Raw genomic sequence first — 21,674 nt, 5'->3', positions numbered from 1 at the left:
CTTCTAGAAACTACTGAATTAAGGGTCTGAATACTTACATGAATGAGAGAATTAAATTTTTAATTATTTGGAAATGTTTACAAATCTACTAAAATATGCTTTCAGCTTGTCATTATTGGTAAGTAAGTGTAGGTCGATGGGGAAAAAATGACAAATTTATCCAATTAAAATGAAATGTACAACAAATACACTGTGGAGAAAGTTAAGAATACTTTCCAAATCCATAGTAGTTTAATAGAAGTCTGTTACATTTGTGCTTCTCTTCTTGTTCTTTGCAAAAAAGTTTAAAGTTCTTTGTATAATTCAAAGCAAATGGGTTACTGTAGAATGTGTAAATGTAGCAACACTAATGTTCTGCCAGTTAATAAATGAAAGGCCAAATATTTTGATACAAAGGTACAAAACCAGGAGGTAAGTGTGTTCATAAAACCAGAAAATGAAACATGGGTTAAAAGGCTAGAGGGATAAACAACTAATTGCCGAGCCCAATTCATAAACCACACATCAAAGTAAAAAAAGAAGTCTTAATTTACTAAATTAAATTTTGCAATAAAAAAGGTTTTTAAGGGAAATCCTGCAATGTTTGCAACAGCAATAGCATTCCACCATCTTAAATATGAAATGGCCCTTGACATCACAACCATGATGGCTCCTATTATGTTATAGCAACAGTTCAAACCACCATAAATAACATGTCAGTCGTCCTACAGAAACACACAGAATCTATAGCCAAAAGCAACATGATCATTATCTCAAAATGAAAAGGAAATTGCAAAATGTGCAAAAACTCTTAAACATCCACATTATAATAAATAACAGAAGAATCTAACATCGATTGTTCTTGTACACACTATTTTTTTTTTTTTTTATAATGATCATTCAATAAAACTTTTTTAACAGATGTAATTCTCACCGGAAAAGCTGGCTGCTTGTCATAGTTCTCTATTGTAGAGCAGGCCTGCTTCAGTCCCTCCCCAGTGATATGGTTAGAGGATACATCCAAAAGGTGAAGAACTGGCATGGTGGCAGCAGCAGCGAAGAGCTCTCCCACTAATTCATCATTCAGTCTATTTCCAGAGAGGCAGAGCTCCTTGAGGCATGTCTGCAGCTTAAGGCTCCGCAGTAGAGGGGCCAGACAACGTGGCCGAAGACTGAGGTGGGAGATGGAGAAGCAGGGGGCACCATCCTGGAGGGCGCACACCTTACTGAGTAACTTGTTTTCAGCTAAAGGTGTTGATTGATAAGAAACACATATATCAAATAAAATTGAAAAGATCATGCATTTTAAAACACAAACAAAGTTCAGTTGCCACTTCAGTTTGAGACTTGCCATTATGTGTATTTCACCTAAGCAGTAAATTTTATTTTGGTTATTCTGGCAAAATTGAAGGTGGTACTGGTTACTGATTTGTAAGCCAATTAACTCAAGATTAAAGATGTTTGTACACTTTATCACAATTCCTAAAAGAGGGAAGCATTTCTGTTAGACATCACCATCTCACACAAAGTGAAAAAGTACTCCATTTATTTCTAAAACTCCTTTACTTTCGTAGGGTGTTTTACATTTTTATTCTAAAATGGCACGGACAAAACTAATGAGGTATTCTATACTGCAAAGAGAAGGAAATTTAAAAACTAATGCAAAGTATTTTCTATTTACATTGATCTTAATCATGAACCACTGCTTTAACAAATGAAAATGGGGGATCATGTGACCTGCAAGACAAGATAGCGGTTTTCGAGTGAGCTCCAACTCCCCCTCTCCTCTTATCCCACATACCTACTTTTCCCCCATCACTTTTTTGTTCCAGAGTTTCCAAACCGAAGTATATACAGTGGTGTGAAAAACTATTTGCCCCCTTCCTGATTTCTTATTCTTTTGCATGTTTGTCACACAAAATGTTTCTGATCATCAAACACATTTAACCATTAGTCAAATATAACACAAGTAAACACAAAATGCAGTTTGTAAATGGTGGTTTTTATTATTTAGGGAGAAAAAAAAATCCATACCTACATGGCCCTGTGTGAAAAAGTAATTGCCCCCTGAACCTAATAACTGGTTGGGCCACCCTTAGCAGCAATAACTGCAATCAAGCGTTTGCGATAACTTGCAATGAGTCTTTTACAGCGCTCTGGAGGAATTTTGGCCCACTCATCTTTGCAAAATTGTTGCAATTCAGCTTTATTTGAGGGTTTTCTAGCATGAACCGCCTTTTTAAGGTCATGCCCTAGCATCTCAATTGGATTCAGGTCAGGACTTTGACTAGGCCACTCCAAAGTCTTCATTTTGTTTTTCTTCAGCCATTCAGAGGTGGATTTGCTGGTGTGTTTTGGGTCATTGTCCTGTTGCAGCACCCAAGATCGCTTCAGCTTCAGTTGACGAACAGATGGCCGGACATTCTCCTTCAGGATTTTTTGGTAGACAGTAGAATTCATGGTTCCATCTATCACAGCAAGCCTTCCAGGTCCTGAAGCAGCAAAACAACCCCAGACCATCACACTACCACCACCATATTTTACTGTTGGTATGATGTTCTTTTTCTGAAATGCTGTGTTCCTTTTACGCCAGATGTAACGGGACATTTGCCTTCCAAAAAGTTCAACTTTTGACTCATCAGTCCACAAGGTATTTTCCCAAAAGTCTTGGCAATCATTGAGCTGTTTCTTAGCAAAATTGAGACGAGCCCTAATGTTCTTTTTGCTTAACAGTGGTTTGCGTCTTGGAAATCTGCCATGCAGGCCGTTTCTGCCCAGTCTCTTTCTTATGGTGGAGTCGTGAACACTGACCTTAATTGAGGCAAGTGAGGCCTGCAGTTCTTTAGACGTTGTCCTGGGGTCTTTTGTGACCTCTCGGATGAGTCGTCTCTGCGCTCTTGGGGTAATTTTGGTCGGCCGGCCACTCCTGGGAAGGTTCACCACTGTTCCATGTTTTTGCCATTTGTGGATAATGGCTCTCACTGTGGTTCGCTGGAGTCCCAAAGCTTTAGAAATGGCTTTATAACCTTTACCAGACTGATAGATCTCAATTACTTCTGTTCTCATTTGTTCCTGAATTTCTTTGAATCTTGGCATGATGTCTAGCTTTTGAGGTGCTTTTGGTCTACTTCTCTGTGTCAGGCAGCTCCTATTTAAGTGATTTCTTGATTGAAACAGGTGTGGCAGTAATCAGGCCTGGGGGTGGCTACGGAAATTGAACTCAGGTGTGATACACCACAGTTAGGTTATTTTTTAACAAGGGGGCAATTACTTTTTCACACAGGGCCATGTAGGTTTGGATTTTTTTTCTCCCTAAATAATAAACACCATCATTTAAAAACTGCATTTTGTGTTTACTTGTGTTATATTTGACTAATGGTTAAATGTGTTTGATGATCAGAAACATTTTGTGTGACAAACATGCAAAAGAATAAGAAATCAGGAAGGGGGCAAATAGTTTTTCACACCACTGTATTAGAGCCTGGTTTATGGACCCCTCTAGTGTTCACCCTACTGCTGCTGCCAAGGGCCCCACTAGAAAATCTTTCAAAGTTTCTCAAGCCTCCGTAATGGCAAACAAACACTCTGTGTTAGGGAAGTCTGTGGAGGAGCTGAAACAGTATGTTCTCAAACAGACTGGAAAGTTGAACCCGTCTATTCAGAGGTCCTATATGGACTTACACGCAGACTTAAATATACTGAAGAAACAATAAGCTATATTTAACGGGAAATTCGGTTTAATTAAACCAAACGTCAAATGCCATAATGAAGAAATCAGTGCTCTGAATAAGAAACTCAAGGCTCTTCAGGATAAGACGGAGGATCTTGAGAACAGATTGTGGCATTCAAATGTGCCACTGATAAACGTGGGAGAATCCATCGAGGGCTCTAATATGCTTTTCTGAAAGAGTCTCTTCCAAAATAGTGTCCATCGATTTGTCATGAAGCTGATATTGAAAGAGCACATAGAATTTACACACAGACAACTGATCGTGCTCAACCCTGTCCAATTAACTTTAGGATGTTCTGCTCTTCAGAGTGAGATCTTATTTTAAAAGAATCCCGCAAACAAGGGAGGATCATATTTAATGGAAGACAGATATACTTCTTTGCCAATTACAGTCAACCAACAAGAATCGCTAGGTGGGCCATGAATCCAGTAATCACTAAAGCCTGTGAGATGGGGATTAACACTAGAATTACCAGAGCCTACGAAAAAACTCGTAGATCCAGCCCACCTTAAATCGCTTCTTAAAACCATTCTCACCTCTCCGCCAGCATCTTTTGTCATCTAAATGTACTGATAAAGACAAGCTGCCAGCAGCTGGCTATTCCATCCCCCCAACGACTTAGAATGTAAACGAGCTTTTTTCAGCTCATGCCTTGATTGATTATCTGGGAGTGAAGTGGAGTTTTAGAGTAGAAATAATAGACTGTTATTTGGAACACACGCATTTCATATGTGTTGCATGTCTACAGTAATCTGTGTAAACACATTGTTAAAACAGAAACGTTTTATATATTCTAGTAGAAAATGACAAAATGTAGGCATAAACTATATAATGTATGAAGCCTGAAGTCCAAATATCAAAGAAACACTTTCACAAAAGATACAAAAAAAAAAAGCCACCGCCAAAAAAAGCCGCCTTAGTGTGCGACATTGACACATATTAACTATCACTGCTTCTGTGGCGCAACAGTATCAGTCGCTGACTGGGAATCAGAAGGTCATGAGTTCGATCCTGCACAACTGCCTTTTGAGAAGTGTTCTTATTTTCACTATTTTAGAATAAAAAGATACATTTGATTTCAGTCTGTAACAGCCGGTGTAATTTATGATATTTGTAAAAGTTTGCTTTATTTTTTTTTTAAATTCACTTTTCATTGTCTCAGTCGCGATCAGGATCCTTCCCTACCGCCCCCCACCTGACACTGCTGTTTTCACATAAAGACGCGCTAAAGCTCTGCAGTGTACTTGTGACTGCATTGTCGTACCAATGCTTGCAAACTGAAGTGTCTGCATGCACTTTTTGTGGCATTATACGTGTATTTTATGAGCATGCCCATGTAGCTCAAACACAGGAACATATGTTGATGTAAAAGTATAACAAAAGAAGTGCACTTTTATTCAAGACTATAACCGAAGAAAAAAGAAAGCAAGTTACAGTAGGCGGTTGATATGACAGCTTGCGTGGTGGAATGCTAAGAACTGCTGATTTCCATTCTGTGCTATATAACTGTTAACATTTGAATCTGATGATTGCATATAGCGCTGTCTTATTCAGTGTGCGCAAGAACATGCAGGTGGCCAGTTGCTGCGTGCTACAACGCACATTTTAAAAAAAGAAAGAGACAAATATATGTGACGTTTTGAAGAAATCATTTTATGACGCGAATAGTACCAATCAGAAAACATCGTCGAAGTAATGCAATATTATTTGAAAACGAACAGCGTCAGATCGGGTGTGAAGTTATACTGGCGCTGTTTGAGTCAGATCAGAAGCTGAATAAGCTGAAAAAGCTCTTGTTCTGACTCTAAGTAAAAAAGCATGAATTAATCAACAGAAATAACCGCGACTGACATTTTAAACTTAACAATTTACAGTGCATACCAATTTATAAATTTAATGTTCGTTTGAGGAAAAAAAAACACTTTCTTCAAAACTGGGAATCGAACTCACGTCTCTGTAGCACGAGAGGGATGCTGTGCCCCAAGTCAGCAAACCGTAGCGTTATGCCACGGAAGCTGTTGTATCATCCTTGAACCTTTTGTGAAAGTGTTTACTTGATGTTTGGACTTCAGGCTTCACAGATTCTATAGTTTATGCCTACATTTTGTGACATTTATTACTAAAATATAAAAAAGTTTCTGTTTTAGCAATGTGTTTACACAGATTACTGTAGAAACGGAACACGCATGAAATGCATGTATTCCAAATAGCGATCTATTATTTCCATTCTAAAACTCCAGCAGTTCAGTCACTCCCAGAAAATCAAACAAGGCATGAGCTGGGAAAACTTAGTGAACGTTCTGCAACGGTGGGGGATGGAATAGCCGGCTGCACGCTGCTCCTCTTAATCGGCACATTTAGAAGACAAAGGAGAGGTGAGAACGGTTTTAAGGTGGGCCAGATCTACGAGTTTTTTCGTAGACTCTGGTAAATCTAGCGTTAACACTTTTCTCTTTTACCCAGTGACGATCAAGCTCTCCAAAGATAACACCCACAAATCTTTCAAGGACCCCAGTGAAGCTCTAGCCATGCTGGATACACTTTCATCCACGGGCAAGTGGCTGGCAGAATCTTCAGGGAACCAACCAGATTAAATTTTATCAGTTATGTTTCTTTTTATCTTCCTTAAGGCACATTTGGCTCTGGAAATTTATTTCTTGTATTGTTTGTTGTAATATTAGATATTTCTTGTATTGTTTGTTGTAATATTAGATATCCCTTCTTGGATCGAGGCCTTGTTGTGGCAGAAGGGCTTGTGCGGTCTAGTGATCCTCGGAGCTATGTTGTCGGGAGCTACATGCTCCTGGTAGGGCTTCCCAAGGTAAACAGGTCTGAGGTGAAGATCCAGACTAACTTGATCCTGAGACCCCATATGGAGTTAAATCGAGGATCTGCGTTTCCTTGCCCGGGAAAGGGTACCTGGGGCCCCACCCTGGAGCAAGACCCGGGGGAGGGGCTCGCTGGCAAGCGCCTGGTGGCTGGACCTTCGACCACGGGGCCCAGCCGGGCTCAGCCCGAAGGAGCAACGTGGTTCCACTCTCTTGTGGGCCCACCACCTGCAAGAGAGGCCATAGGGGTTGGGTGCAATGTGATATGGGTGGTAGCCGAAGGCGGGAACTCTGGCGTTCCCTCAGTTGCCGAAGCTGGCTTTTGGGACATGGAATGTTACCGCTCTGGCGGGAAAGGAGCCTGAACTGGTGTGAGAGGTTGAGAGGTACTGGCTAGATATAGTCGGGCTCACCTCTGCGCATGGTCTGGGCTCTGGAACCATTCCTCTTGAGAGAGGCTGGACTTTGTTACACTCGAGTTGCTGAGGGTGAGAGGCGTCGGGCAAGGGTGGGCTTGCTTATGGCCCCCCGGCTCGAGGCCTGTGCATTGGGGTTCTCCCCGTTGGATGAGAGGGTTGTTTCCCTACGCCTTCGAGTTGGGGGAAGGACTCTGACTGTTGTTTGCGCTTATGCGCCGAACAGCAGTTCAGAGTACCCAGCCTTCTTGGAGTCCCTGGAAGAGGTGCTACGAGGCGCAGCTCCTGGGGGCTCTATCGTCCTACTGGGAGACTTAAATGCTCACGTCGGCAACGACAGTGAAACCTGGAGAAGTGTGATTGGGAGGAACTGCCTCCCTGGTCTAAACTCGAGAGGTGTTCAGTTGTTGGAATTCTGTGCTGGCCATGGATTGCCCATAACGAACACCATGTTCAAGCATAAGGGGGTCCATAAGTGCACTTGGCACCAGGATGCCCAAGGTCGCAGCTCGATGATCGACTTTGTAATTGTGTCATCAGATCTGCGACCTTATGTCTTGGACACTCGGGTGAAGAGAGGGGCTGAGCTCAGATGGCGGGAGAGGCTGCCGGACAGACCAGGCAGACCCAAACGAATAATGAGGGTCTGTTGGGAAAGTCTGGCAGAGGAACTGGACAGAAAGATCTTTAACTGCCACCTCCGGCAGAACTTCAACCTCATTCCGAGGGAGGCGAAGGACATGGAGTCTGAATGGGCCATGTTCCGAGACTCCATTGTCGAAGCAGCAGAACGGAGCTGTGGCCGCAAGGTTGTCGGTGCCTCTCATGGTGGCAATCCACGAACCCGGTGGTGGACACCTAAGGTTTGAGAGGCCGTCAAGCTGAAGAAAGAGTCCTATCGGGTCTGGTTGACCAGTGGGACTCCAGGAGGCAGCTGAGGGGTACCGGTGGGCCAAGCATGTGGCGGCATCGGCTGTTGCAGAGGCAAATAACTCGGGCATGGGAGGAGTTTGGGGAAGCCATGGAAAACAACTTTCGGTCGGCACCAAGAAGGTTCTTGCAAACCTTCAGGTGCCTCAGGAGGGGAAAGCGGTGCTCCACCAACACTGTGTACAGTGGAGATGGGGCCCTGCTGACTTCAACTGCAGACGTTATTGACCGGTGGAAGGAATACTTCAAGGATCTTCTCAATCCCACCAGCATGTCATCCTTAGATGAAGCAGAGCTGGAGGACTCCGTAGGGAGCCCGTCCATAACAGGGGCTGAGGTAGTTAAAAAGCTCAGAGGTGGCAGGGCCTCTGGGGTGGACAAGGTTCACCCTGGGTTCCTCAAGGCTCTGGATGTTGTGGGGCTGTCCTGGTTGACACGTCTCTGTAACATCGCATGGACATCGGGGGCAGTCCCTCTGGACTGGCAAACCGGGGTGGTGGTTCCCCTTTTTAAGAAGGGTGACTGGAGGATATGCTCCAACTATAGGGGGATCACACTCCTGAGCCTCCCCGATAAGGTCTATTCAGGGGTGCTGGAGAAGAGAGTTCGGTCGACGGTCAAATCTCGGATTCAAGAGGAACAATGCGGATTCCGTCCCGGCCGTGGAACACTGGACCAGCTGTACACCCTGGCCAGGATCCTGGAGGGGGCATGGGAGTTTGCCCAACCAGTCCACATGTGTTTTGTGGATTTGGAGAAGGCATTCGACTGTGTCCCTCGAAGCAACCTGTGGGGTGTGCTCCAAGAGTATGGGGTACAAGGCTCATTACTATGAGCCATTCAGTCCCTGTACAGGAGGAGCAGGAGCTTGGTCCGCATTGCTGGTAATAAGATGGACTCGTTTCCTGTTGAGGTTGGACTCCACCAGAGCTGCACTTTGTCTCTGATTCTGTTTGTAAGTTATATGGACAGAATTTCTAGGGGCAGCCAAGGAGTGGAGGGGGTCTTGTTCGGTGACCTCAGAATCTCGTCTCTGCTATTTACGGATGACGTGATTCTGTTGGCTTCATCGGACAGTGACCTCCAGCAATCGATGGAGCGGTTCTCAGCCGAGTGCGAAGCAGTGGGGATAAGAGTCAGCACCTCTAAATCCGAGGCCATGGTTCTCAGCCAGAAAAGGGTGGAATGCGCTCTCCAGGTTGGGAGCACAGTGCTGCCTCAAGTGGAGGAGTTCAAGTATCTCGGGGTCTTGTTCACGAGTGAGGGAAGAATGGAGCGTGAGGTTGACAGACGGATCGGTGCGGCATCCGCAGTAATACGGGCTTTGCAACGGTCCGTTGTGGTGAAGAGAGAGCTGAGCCAAAAGGCAAGGCTGTCGATTTACCAATCGATCTACGTTCCTACCCTCACCTATGGCCACGAGCTTTCGGTAGTGACCGAAAGAGCAAGATCGCGGATACAAGCGGCCGAAATGAGTTTTCTCCACAGGGTGGCTGGACTTTCCCTCAGAGATAGGGTGAGGAGTTCAGTTACCTGGGAGAGACTCAGAGTACAGTCGCCGCTCCTTCGCATTGAGAGGAGTCAGTTGAGGTGGTTCCCTGGATGCCTCCCTGGGGGGGTGTTCCGGGCATGCCCCACTGGGAGAAGGCCACAGGGCAGACCCAGGACACGCTGGAGGGATTATATCTCCCGGCTGGCCTTGGAACACCTCGGGGTCCTCCCAAAGGAGGTGGCTGGGGAGAGGGAGGTCTGGGCTTCCCTGCTTAGGCTGCTGCCCCCACGACCCGACCTTGGATAAGTGGTGGATAATGGATGGATGGATGGAATATTAGATATGTACAGGTCGATTTCCAAGCTGATTATCTACCTGCCATACAAGGCACGTTATCACTGTATACGTGTTATGTATACGGATATGTACTGTATGTATGGGTGCGGATGTATGCATATATGTATAGTTGGTCACTGTGCACATTAACTATACACGTGGTAGCTATTTGGCGTGTTCTACTACACCATACATCTGTGTTTGACTATGAAGATTTGACTTGACTCTGGTAACCTATTAATGTATTCAGTTTATGCCAACGGTTGCTAAAGTTCTTGAAAAATTTTGAGTGTTGCTGCCTTATTGATAAGTACTTTGTGACAATGATTCAGCAAAGTTACAGTCATACAGTTATGCTCTTTAGTGGCCTTTGTGTGTGTATGCAATATCTTTAGATTGCAAGGGCAGCCCAATGCTTATGTGTTAAATTGAATTAGATAAGTAAATTTGCAACATTGTCTTGGGAAATTTATATGAAGGAAAGGATGATAACATGCAAGTTGTTTGTGTTAACAGCAAATTGGGGGGTCGGGGGGGGGGTTATGTAGCTGGGAATGCCCTTGTCAGAGAGTGTCAAGTGTTGGGATGGGAGTCCATACCATCTTTTTATCACGGTACTAAAATGAATCTGTTCGTGGTTAGATGGAGATGGAGTGGGGAAGAGGGGATCCAGGTGGGTCCCTCGGTTCCAGTGACTATAAACACTTTCAGTTATTCTCAATTCCAAACTCCTCCTTTTCTTCTCTCTCCAGGTAAGATCAGCTATTAAAGCACAGAGCTTTGTTCTATCTGCTTCCCTGCCCATACACCCACTAATTAAATTTGCCTTTGTACTTGTATTTTATGCTACAATGCATAGTGCAGCAGCTAATCCATTAACTATTCAAAAAGTATGGTAACAGGATTTGTTGGGATACCATTTTTGACAACATCATAAAGTTCTCCTCTAGAAATCCAGATTATCAGTACGTGCAATTTAGATTTGTTCATCGTACATACAGTGCATCCGGAAAGTATTCACAGCACATCACTTTTTCCACATTTTGTTAAGTTACAGCCTTATTCCAAAATGGATTAAATTCATTTTTTTCCTCAGAATTCTACACACAACACCCCATAATGACAACATCAAAAAAGTTTACTTGAGGTTTTTGCAAATTTATTAAAAATAAAAACACTGAGAAAGCACATGTACATAAGTATTCACAGCCTTTGCCATGAAGCTCAAAATTGAGCTCAGGTGCATCCTTTTTCCCCTGATCATCCTTGAGATGTTTCTGCAGCTTAATTGGAGTCCACCTTGTGGTAAATTCAGTTGATTGGACATGATTTGGAAAGGCACACACATGTCTATATAAGGTCCCATAGTTGACAGTACATGTCAGAGCACAAACCAAGCATGAAGTCAAAGGAATTGTCTGTAGACCTCTGAGACAGGATTGTCTCGAGGCACAAATCTGGGGAAGGTTACAGAAAAATTTCTGCTGCTTTGAAGGTCCCAATGAGCACAGTGACCTCCATCATCCGTAAGTGGAAGAAGTTTGAAACCACCTGGGGCCTCATGTATAAACGGTGCGTACGCACAGAAATGCTGCGTACGAACGTTTCCACGCTCAAATCGCGATGTATAAAACCTAAACTTGGCGTAAAGCCACGCACTTTTCCACGGTAACTCATGCCCTGGCATACGCAATTTCTCCTCTCGGTTTTGCAGACTGACGGCACCCAGTGTCAAAGCAGTGCTACTGTTCCTGCGTGGTCACCCTTTCTTTCTTAGAACCACATTCCTGACGCGGCTTTATAAATACACTGAAACTAACTGCATATTGTTTATTAGTGTAATGCATCTGATTGTAATTAACCTGCAGCAATATAATGGTCCAGGGAATAGCCATAGTATTCCAAATACCATAACTGCTTTAGCGTTGTTACTCTCAATGCATCTTCTTCTTTCAGCTGCTCCTGTTAAGGGTTGCCACAGCAGATCATCTTTTTCCATATTACTCTCACTGCACCACTCGGAGTATTTATATCACTGTATCTGAGTGGGGAATCACAGCAGCAGCTGATCGGAAAGAGAATTATCGGTATACAGCATGAAGCAGACGCTGACTCAGCCAAGGCAAAACGTTTCAGAGACTTTCCTGTACGGACTTCGCTGTTTAGAAAAAGTTTCATCCCAAGAACTATAAACGCACTAAATCAGTCCATCAAGTGCTCCTTGTACAACTGTTTGGACTTATAAGTACAATCACCTGCGGTGGGTTGGCACCCTGCCCAGGATTGTTTCCTGCCTTGTGCCCTGTGTTGGCTGGGTTTGGCTCCAGCAGACCCCCGTGACCCTGTGTTCGGATTCAGCGGGTTGGAAAATGGATGGATGGAAGTACAATCACCTCACTGTAAACTTGGGATACAGTTATAATATTGCACAACCTGCGCCACTTCATAAAGCGCGCATTTACATATGATGACGATATCATTTTTAAGATGAAATGCAGCACAATATGTTGATTATATTATACAGATAAAACTAACTTCATTTAAATAATCTGTATTGTTAATAATTAAACATGTGAGGACACGGTGCCGCAGCGCTAGCTAGTTCATGGATTGTTCCTGTATTGCGTTGTATTCTTGCTCGTGCTGACGCAACACTGGAAGGATAGACGGATAGAATAATTAAACATGTACTACAAAGATATTTCAATGTTCCTTAAAAGTTTTGAAGAATCGCCGTTCTAAGCTTACAAATGGCTTCACGTCTATTACAGAGCTGATTGTGAGGCAATGGGCATTTGGAGAAAAAAAAGTAAGGACAGGAATTGGAGGTTAGTACGTTTGAAAGAGACAGTACTGCTGCAATAAATTATTTCATCGAAGGTCGCGCATGGCGCAGCAAGCCTCTTGCGTGAGACATGAACAAGCACTGCGCCACCGTGTTCCCATGTTTAATAACATGCTTTAACTCCTATCATCATGAAAAAGATATCACGTATACATCTCAGTATTTTAATTATTCAGAGAGCTGTAATATCACGAATGTAATGGATTCTGTGTCCTGTCAGAGAAAAAGAAAGCCCATTTAAGAAGCAGGTAGTGATTCACACACAGAGCACATAGAAGAGCAAATACAGAACAAAGCATTTAATGTGCTACTTTACAATGGGATTTGAGAAACTAGTAAATTAAACGATTTTAAGATGAAGTTTATGATGGTCTACTTTAATGGCAAAATAAACTACATGATTAAAGTGGAAATTTCGAGATTAAAGTTGACATTTCATGCTTTTTTCCCCCACTGTGTGCCTATTTTTTTTGTCTGTACCCTAATAAGCTTTCATATGACACTCAGACGGTGGGCTACGACTTGCCTTTTCACGGCGACTTTGATATGTGATTTCTTTTTTATTTCGGGCACTGTGCGACTTTGTGAACTTGAGCTTTCGAGTTTCTCCGACACTCTGTCACTTGATCAACTTCATTTTGTTGATTATACCACTGTTTAAACCAACAAATAGTACTTTTTCCTTTGCCTCCTTTTGGTATTCGCTGAAATTCTTATATTTTCCCCCGTGCTTTTCCCATTGTCTTTTCACAGAAGGCTGAGCTTAAGGGCTATTTATATTGATTTGCATATTCAAAGAGGCATAATTCTGGGAGGAGTTGGGGCGGGACAGAAGGCGCGTGCACGTGCGTTACTTTTCACACTGATCGGAATTTATGTAGTGGAAGAATGTGGAAGTTTGCGTAGTACAGATTTCTGCATCTGGATTTTTCTGTGCGTACGCACATTCCTGCTTTTGTGCTTACACCATGTTGTAGTGCGAGTTCTACGCACGGCGTTATGCATGAGGCCCCAGGACTCTTCCTAGTGCTGGCCGGCCATCTAAACTGAGCGATCGGGGGAGAAGAGCCTTAGTCAGGGAGGTGACCAAGAACCCAATGATCACTCTGTCAGAGCTCCGGAGATCCTCTGTGGAGAGAGGAGAACCTTCCAGAAGGGCAACCATTTCTGCAGTAATCCACCAATCAGGCCTGTATGGTACAGTGGCCAGACGGAAGCCACTCCTTAGTAAAAGGCACATGGCAGCCCACCTGGAGTTTGCCAAAAGGCACCTGAAGGACTCTCAGACCATGAGAAAGAAAATTCTCTGGTCTGATGAGACAAAGATTGAACTCTTTGGTGTGAATGCCAGGCGTCATGTTTGGAGGAAACCTGGCACCATCCCTACAGTTAAGCATGGTGGTGGCAGCATCATGCTGTGGGGATGTTTTTCAGCGGCAGGAACTGGGAGACTAGTCAGGATAAAGGGAAAGATGACTGCAGCAATGTACAGAGACATCCTGGATGAAAACCTGCTCCAGAGTGCTCTTGACCTCTTGACTGGGGCGACGGTTCATCTTTCAGCAGGACAACGACCCTAAGCACACAGCCAAGATATCAAAGGAATGGCTTCAGGACAACTCTGTGAATGTCCTTGAGTGGCCCAGCCAGAGCCCAGACTTGAATCCGATTGAACATCTCTGGAGAGATCTTAAAATGGCTGTGCACCGACGCTTCCCATCCAACCTGATGGAGCTTGAGAGATGCTGCAAAGAGGAATGGGTGAAACTGGCCAAGGATAGGTGTGCCAAGCTTGTGGCATCATATTCAAAAAGACTTGAGGCTGTAATTGCTGCCAAAGGTGCATCGACAAAGTATTGAGCAAAGGCTGTGAATACTTATGTACATGTGATTTCTCAGCTTTTTTTATTTTTAATAAATTTGCGAAAACCTCAAGTAAACTTTTTTCACGTTGTCATTATGGGGTGTTGTGTGTAGAATTCTGAGGAAAAAAATGAATTTAATCCATTTTGGAATAAGGCTGTAACATAAAATGTGGAAAAAGTGATGCGCTGTGAATACTTTCTGGATACACTGTGTATCACACAACATAAGCATTTTTTATTTATTTATATATACAAGTAAGGCTGATTCCTCTGACTGTAATTTCTGACCATCTAAGGTGCCTTACATGACTTTTAGGAGTGCCCCAGGGTGACAGAAAAGTGGAATCTTGTTGAGAGTGCCCTTACCTCCATTCTGGATTTTCAAATACCTGTATCACCACAACTACTGATCTTAGTGGATTTCTCAGTTTATATTTCGTCAATATCTCAGCTACAAAAACAGGTTATGTCCATCATTTCTATAAAGCTTCTACATGCGTGTCACTAGAGAGACCCAGATAGTGTCTCCTTTAGTCACTGGAAGTTTTCATTTTATAATTTGATGCTTTTAGAAGGCAAAGCTTTGAGAATTAGTGGGGCTTCAGACAATAGCATTAAAAACTGGGAGGCTATCACTAAAAAATGAAAAGCCAACTGTACTGTGTTTAGCGTTTTTTTTTTCTCTTATGATTTGCATACTATGGATAATTGGTTCTTTGCTGGCAAGGGTGAGTGGGCATTTTGGGGTTTGGGCCATGGAGTCTTGGGGGGTGGGGATTGGGGGGGCTGGTGTTTACGATCTCTCTAATGTCTAACATTCATAAGCTAATGATTTTTCAAACATAGTTTGTAATTTGTTTTTTAACTTATCTGTAATTTTATATACTGTATCTGTTTTCCTGTTTCTACATTGTATTATTATGTATTATTCTCAATAAATAACTGATCACAAAAAAAGGCAAAACACAATACAAACAACTGAAAATTCAGCCTGAACTATAAAAAAAAAAAACATTTAAAACAAATTGCAAAAATTAAAACAAACCACTCACCCACTGACTGACTCTGGCAGGCCTTCTGATAACGATCCAATAGAGGAGGAAGATCCCAGGAACGAACATCCGCAAGAACCTGCAAAGATAAAGAAATTATTGAAATATTTTTCAAATGTAATCCACTTTGACTTGAATTTCTGCACTCGTTTGTCCCCCACCCAAAGTCTTCCAAGCCTGAACGCTGCAAGTATTTTGGAAGTTACTACATGTGACATCTAGACTTTCCAATTCGTTGTGTTCATGTGAATTTCTGGAAGAGTTTTGGAAGAAAGAGGAGATTGTGATTGTTGTTCTCACAAAAAAGCAAAGATAAGCTGTATTTTTTTTTTTTTTTTTTTTAATGGAAATACAAAGCAAACTAAAAGCACATGACGTGTGTTTTGCATTGTTCAAAAATACTATTTAACTGCAAAAATATAGTTTCTGGTAAAGCTGGATATGTTTTATTTTATCGTATATTACTGAAGAATGTGAGAGTTCAACATTATGTCTCATCTTATACATGTAGCTTTGCCTTCTATGATTTTTTTCAGTTGGAGCTAGCACTATGAAGGGTATTTTGGTGAAATATTCCACTGGAAATCTTTTACTTTCTCTCAACCCAATAGCACATGAAGAAAAAGATTATAGGCCAGAGTCTCTTCCCTCTTCCCTAGTCTGGCCAACTTATCTTGGTGGTTTTCAATCTGTAGGCCAAAGCTCCATAGTATGCTGTAATGGTACTTTGGAGTACAATCAAATTACTTTTTTTCTTATAAAAAAACTGTAAAAATATTAACAAAAATGAAATAACATTACTTGTACAGTCTATGCAACTCCTTTCTGAAGCTGAAATTTGTACTTATTAAACGGATTCCACCATTTGAAAGTGGCTAATATCTGGGTGTCACAAAGTAAAAGATAGGGAAGCTCTTCCATCTGCAAGCTGTGGAAACCGCTCTAATAGTCTTTTAACACTGCGAAGACCAAACATAAAGCTTGAAGAAGAAAATACAGCAGTGAATACCTAGGCTCCACATACTGTATGGGGAAACTGAAAAGAAGCCTCCACCACTATATTTCATGTGTTTATTGGTCTTATTAAAAAGGGGCATGAAGCCAAACTGGAGACTAAACACAGCAAGTATGTGAAGTACAGTATGTATCCAAGTCTAGCTAATATTTTAAAAACAAAATATCAGATCTGGGAGAAAAATGTTTAAATCTTCTTTAATTCTTTAATCTTTTACTGCAAGCAATTAAACTAAAGTTGTTGACGTATCCTATTGTATACCACAGGTTATAACAATACTAATGCTACTACTACTACTAATAATAATAATATTAAGCATGGTTAAAGGCACTATATAAATAAAATGTATTATTATTGACGCGTGAAGTGTCTCAGTAGGTGTTACAGTGAGAGAGTGCTGCTTTTATGTGTTTGGAATAAATCTACAGATATCCTGTGAACAAATGTACAGACAGACAGATACTGCAAATCTTGCAAATGCAAGGGTAAGAACCTGATGGTAAAGTAAACAGACATTCTTTCCTTTAAGTCTTCACCAAATATGTTCTACTGCTAAAGCCATTTTGGTGTTTTAAATGTGTTTGTGTTAAATAGCATAGAATGATCAAAATTAATGCGATTTAACAATGGCAGGGTAGCACAGTGATGTTATTATGCATGTGATGGCCACTGCACTGCTAGTGAAACCTGAATATGGGGAACAGCAATGTTCCAAGAAAATGTCAGAAGATGTTAAAAGCTGGATAATACAGTTAAAACAGCCAAGTTCATTTAAAAGTTGCATACTCCAATCAAGTTTATTTGAAGTGGGTAGTGATCATATTTAGCTTCTTTTATAAAACAAAGTATGAAGGCTATTTTGGTGAAAGGCACTTCCTTGGCTTTTTGAATTGTGAGATGAACTGAGATTTTTATTTTTTTATCAAAATCAGAACTTTCAGACCTGATTTTTTTTAGCACTTTGCTAAGTTTGCTGGTTATTCTGACATTTTTAGTCATTTCAAGGGAAAACTATGATGGTTCTTTTCACATCCAAAGTAAAATCAAATAAACAAAAATACTGAACAACAATTTTTTTCAAACAGTTTTCCTACCTGAAATAATTTTGATTGTTATCATAGACAGGTTCAGGCTGAACACAAAATGACATTTCAGACAGACTCAAGCATAAAATCAACTTTTATTGAATTTTGTATATAATTTCTTAATGATGCAGACACATTGCATTAGTTCGATTGACCTCGTTTCAGTGCCTGACAATAGTCAGCCAGCGTTGGACTGCACTTACCCAGGTACTGCCTTTCCCTCAATTCAATGCCCTAGTGAAAACCTCCATTATTTGCATCACAGACTGCACCAAGACTAGCAAGGAAGTGGTCCAAGTTTGAATGCAGAAAATTAATCTTTAGTAACATGGTGCACTTCATGGTTTTGTATACTTAAAGCATGTTGTCAACCAGCCAAATGGAGTTTGATACTCTGTTGTATTGTATATTTACACTTGTGTAACTGCAATAAAACGTTACATGACAGGAAAATTTAAAGGTGATTTTTGTGAACAGCAGGCTAAAATCTATAAGATACACCCAACTGTTTTCAGGAAGCAAAATGTTCGTTTTCAAGTGCAATGAAACTAGAAATGTAGGCCATACATATCAACCAATCAAACTACAACTCACTGAAAATTATGACTCACTGAAGAATATGTTTCATTAAAACAAAAAAATTGAAAAAAATTTCTTACAGAAGATATATGTACCTACCAGCTTTTGTTGCAGAGATAATTAAGCAGTATATGCTACATTTGAAACCTGTGCTAAGAGGCCCTTACAAATTTGAGAACAAAGGAGCAAGGCAGGCCCGGTTGACCTATCTTGAGACTGCTTTTAAGTATTTATTTTTTCAAAGAAACTCTTCAGTTTTGGCTTCAAAATCCTTACCTTCAAAAAAACAATGAGATGTTCAACATGGTTATGGACAACATATTTTTGCGAAATTTGATTTTCTGCTCTGGTGGATCTGACGATAATATAGGAAACAGTTATCATGGAACCAGACTTCTGTTTGCAATGTTCCTCACCAAACACCTGCCCTCTCAGTGTGGTTTACTAGATATATTGAACATTATGCACTTTGATATAGCGGGTTTGTGCCTCAGAATAACAGGCTAGTTTTAAATAATCACCGCACTCGCGGCTTAAAGAGGGGGTGTGATAGTGTTGCTGGGGTGGTTCCACACTGAAGTGCACAGTTGTGGGATTGCCCATGTCTGTGATTGATGCCGGGAGCGGCTAATCACCACACCTGTGCCACATCCCCATTATATATAGTTGGAGCATGAGTGCAGAGGGGGGAAGAAAAGAGAACGGAGCTTAGTGGAGGCAAAGGAGCCGGTGAATGAGTGAGTGAGTGAGTGAAAGCAGGCTCACTGTAATAATGAGAGGCAGCTGGGAAGCAAGCCCTAACAGGGTGTTTGGCAGACACCCAGGGGCAGATGGATTGGGTCACTCCTGCTGAGTTTTGCAGATAAGCAGGTGTGAACATGATCAAGGACGGTTTGCCACGGAAGGCCACAGAAGGTAGCGGGAGTTGGAAGCCCCAGTGTGAGCGCCCTGGTTGCTGGGGAACCTGAGTTTCGGTCTGGCGGAGCCCTATGGAGCAAGAGATCAAAAGGCTACCAGACCAGAAGGAGAAGGTCAGCTGCAGGTAGGGCGACGCCATTGGTGCAGGGCCCGGATGGGAGAAATGGGAAGCCACCAGCTAAAGAAAGCACCAGGTTTTTAAAGGACTGCTTCCAGCCATTGTTGATTTTTAACCTCTTTTTTTAAATGGAATATTTACTGGATTATTTTAACCTCCACATTTCCACTTGTTTTTAATGGATTATTTATTCATAGACATTTTGATGCACTGCACTTTATTTGGACATTGTTTTGATTTTGTTTTGTTCATTTTTAATAAAAGCACTGCTTGCACTTTGCACCTTCCCCTTGCTTTGTTTGGTGTCCTCATTGTCCAGCTCACCCGGTTACATTACTGATGGTGTCGGGTTCAAAAGTCTCCCAAAGGAGAGATGGGAGCATGGAGCAAGACCCGCATCATCACATGCACTTGGGTATTCATTATATGAAAAATATATGAATCAAATAAGAAGCGTTTCAAGTGTTTATTGTACAATTATTTAATTATTCAGAGGTGTTGTGAAACTGGGTCTAAGTCTATTTTTTGCTTTTACCAGAGACAATTACAGTAGACAGTTAGACCTGTAATTACGTTTTCGCAATGATTAAAGTGGGTTAGTCCTATTATGGGCTACAGAAGTTTCTATGACCTGTTGTGTGGACTGCAGATTATAAAAGGCTGGAACCCTCTGGGTAACCTCTGTAAATACAGCACAGTGGGCGTTCCAGATGGACTATGGAAAAGAACCTCCATAAAGGGCAGGCAGAGCTAAAACCTGGAAAGAAAACAAATACATTTTCCACCACAACACAAGATAGCAGGTACCATAGAAGTCTTAATTAAAAATGAAAAGGAGTGTTTGAGAGTTTATAGATAATTGAAACACATGCCGGGTAAAACATTGCAGCTCATGGTTTTACATTAGGAAAAACTGTGAGTATGCAGCTCTTTCTAAAGAGAAGTCAAGGGGGACTAGTAGAAATCATGCCATAACCACACGGCCAGTTACGTGGAAGTTGGACGGCAGGAAATACTGGCTTTTAAGGGCTACTGCAGGGGATGGAGTACAGGGAAACCAGTACCATGTAAAACGAGCTGTCATCTCCTTGCCAAAAAAACACACTGTCCACGATGGCAGAAGTTGTTTTGGGGAGGTCTGAAAATGACTATTTCTGCATGTTGTTTTGTTTTTAACTGCCAGACTGAGCTCTGAGTTGAGGCAATGTCAGTAGCACATTCTCACTGCTGCTAAAGCCACTTTATCCCACTTAATACTTTTAGTAACTAGTCAGCTCTGCCCCTGCTTGCTTCGCTCGCCAACCCCCGGGTTTGGTTAACCAGATATACAATTTAAAGAGATTGTTATTTTCATTTCATTCATTTTTTTATGTCTTGATATTTGACAGTAATAAAGCCGTACTGAATGAATTATCCCCCCCCACTCATACCCATATCCTTTAAGCCAGCTGCTTCTTATGCCATGCTGCATGATCTGCATGTCACGCTGTGCGTCAATCATTTAAAAGCCTGTACAGCAGCTGTCCTTTTGCCACTTCGCGTCTCTGCCACTCGCACTGTGAAGGGGGGGCTGAACGCACACTAAGGAGATGCAGTAGGATCATTTGCTGGCTTGCTGCTGCTGCTGGCGAGCTGCGTGTTCTGCTTGTCACACTGCGTGACGATCATTTAAAAGCCAGTACAGCAGCTGTCCTTTTGTCTCACTGCCTTGTCTCGCGTGACATCAAAGTGTCTTCCGAGAAGATCACTTCTCGTCTTGTCTCCCTTGCATCCCTCCCAAGATTTTTTTTTTTTTTTAATAATAGAGAGATAGACATGTATTTCAAACATTTCAGCATTCTCTAAAGGAAGAGTCAAAATATTCAGTTACAGTACAGTACACACATACACTGGTGCACAATCTGAATTTTCCTAGGTATGAGTCCATGTGAAGTGTAGAAGAGCTGTCAATCAATACTTCAAAAACTTGATGTAATTTCAGCATGCTTCACAGTTTTGCAGAAGACAATGTTTCATAAATGGTTTACTTAATATTTTAGCAAAAATATGGAATGTTGTGAGTATGACATTTGGATTATACAACACAGGTTTGGGATTTTTAGTGGACATTTTGGTATTGTTTTTTCTTGTTAACTGAAGCCTATCGTGTCAGGAATGTTTTTATCTCCGTTACCCTGGAAAGCATGAGATTAAAAATCTCGTCTGCCACTAACATTGCAGGGTGAGTAACACAACGGTGTAACGAAAAGCTATCGTTTTTGGTTGGAGCACTCCTTTAAATTCAGGTGAATCAATTAAATTCAGTCCAGAAGTAACAGGCCAGGTCAACAGTATGATTATCATCATTTCAAGTTTAACATTTGTAAGCAAGAAAGAACCTTCATAAGTGTTCGTGGAAAACACAAGACAAAATAAAGACCACACAAAACAAAGATAAAACTTGTATTAGGTTATACCAGGGATCCAGTCCTGGCTGAAATTCAAA

General features: G+C 41.8%; 1 protein-coding gene across 1 annotated transcript in view; it reads right to left on the bottom strand.

Annotated features, from left to right (window-relative positions):
- tonsl (tonsoku-like, DNA repair protein) overlaps positions 1–21,674 on the bottom strand; it is a 103,112-nt gene that overhangs the window by 21,615 nt on the left and 59,823 nt on the right. The window contains exons 22-23 of the mRNA XM_028817465.2: positions 15,475–15,553; positions 914–1,224 (exon numbers count right to left, since the gene is read on the bottom strand). Coding sequence (XP_028673298.2) covers positions 914–1,224; positions 15,475–15,553 — 390 coding nt within the window. The remainder of the gene's footprint in view (positions 1–913; positions 1,225–15,474; positions 15,554–21,674) is intronic.

Source organism: Erpetoichthys calabaricus, chromosome 13 (assembly GCF_900747795.2).
Source record: "Erpetoichthys calabaricus chromosome 13, fErpCal1.3, whole genome shotgun sequence".
Classification (NCBI taxonomy): Eukaryota; Metazoa; Chordata; class Cladistia; order Polypteriformes; family Polypteridae; genus Erpetoichthys; species Erpetoichthys calabaricus.
This window is presented reverse-complemented; position numbering and strand designations above follow the sequence as displayed.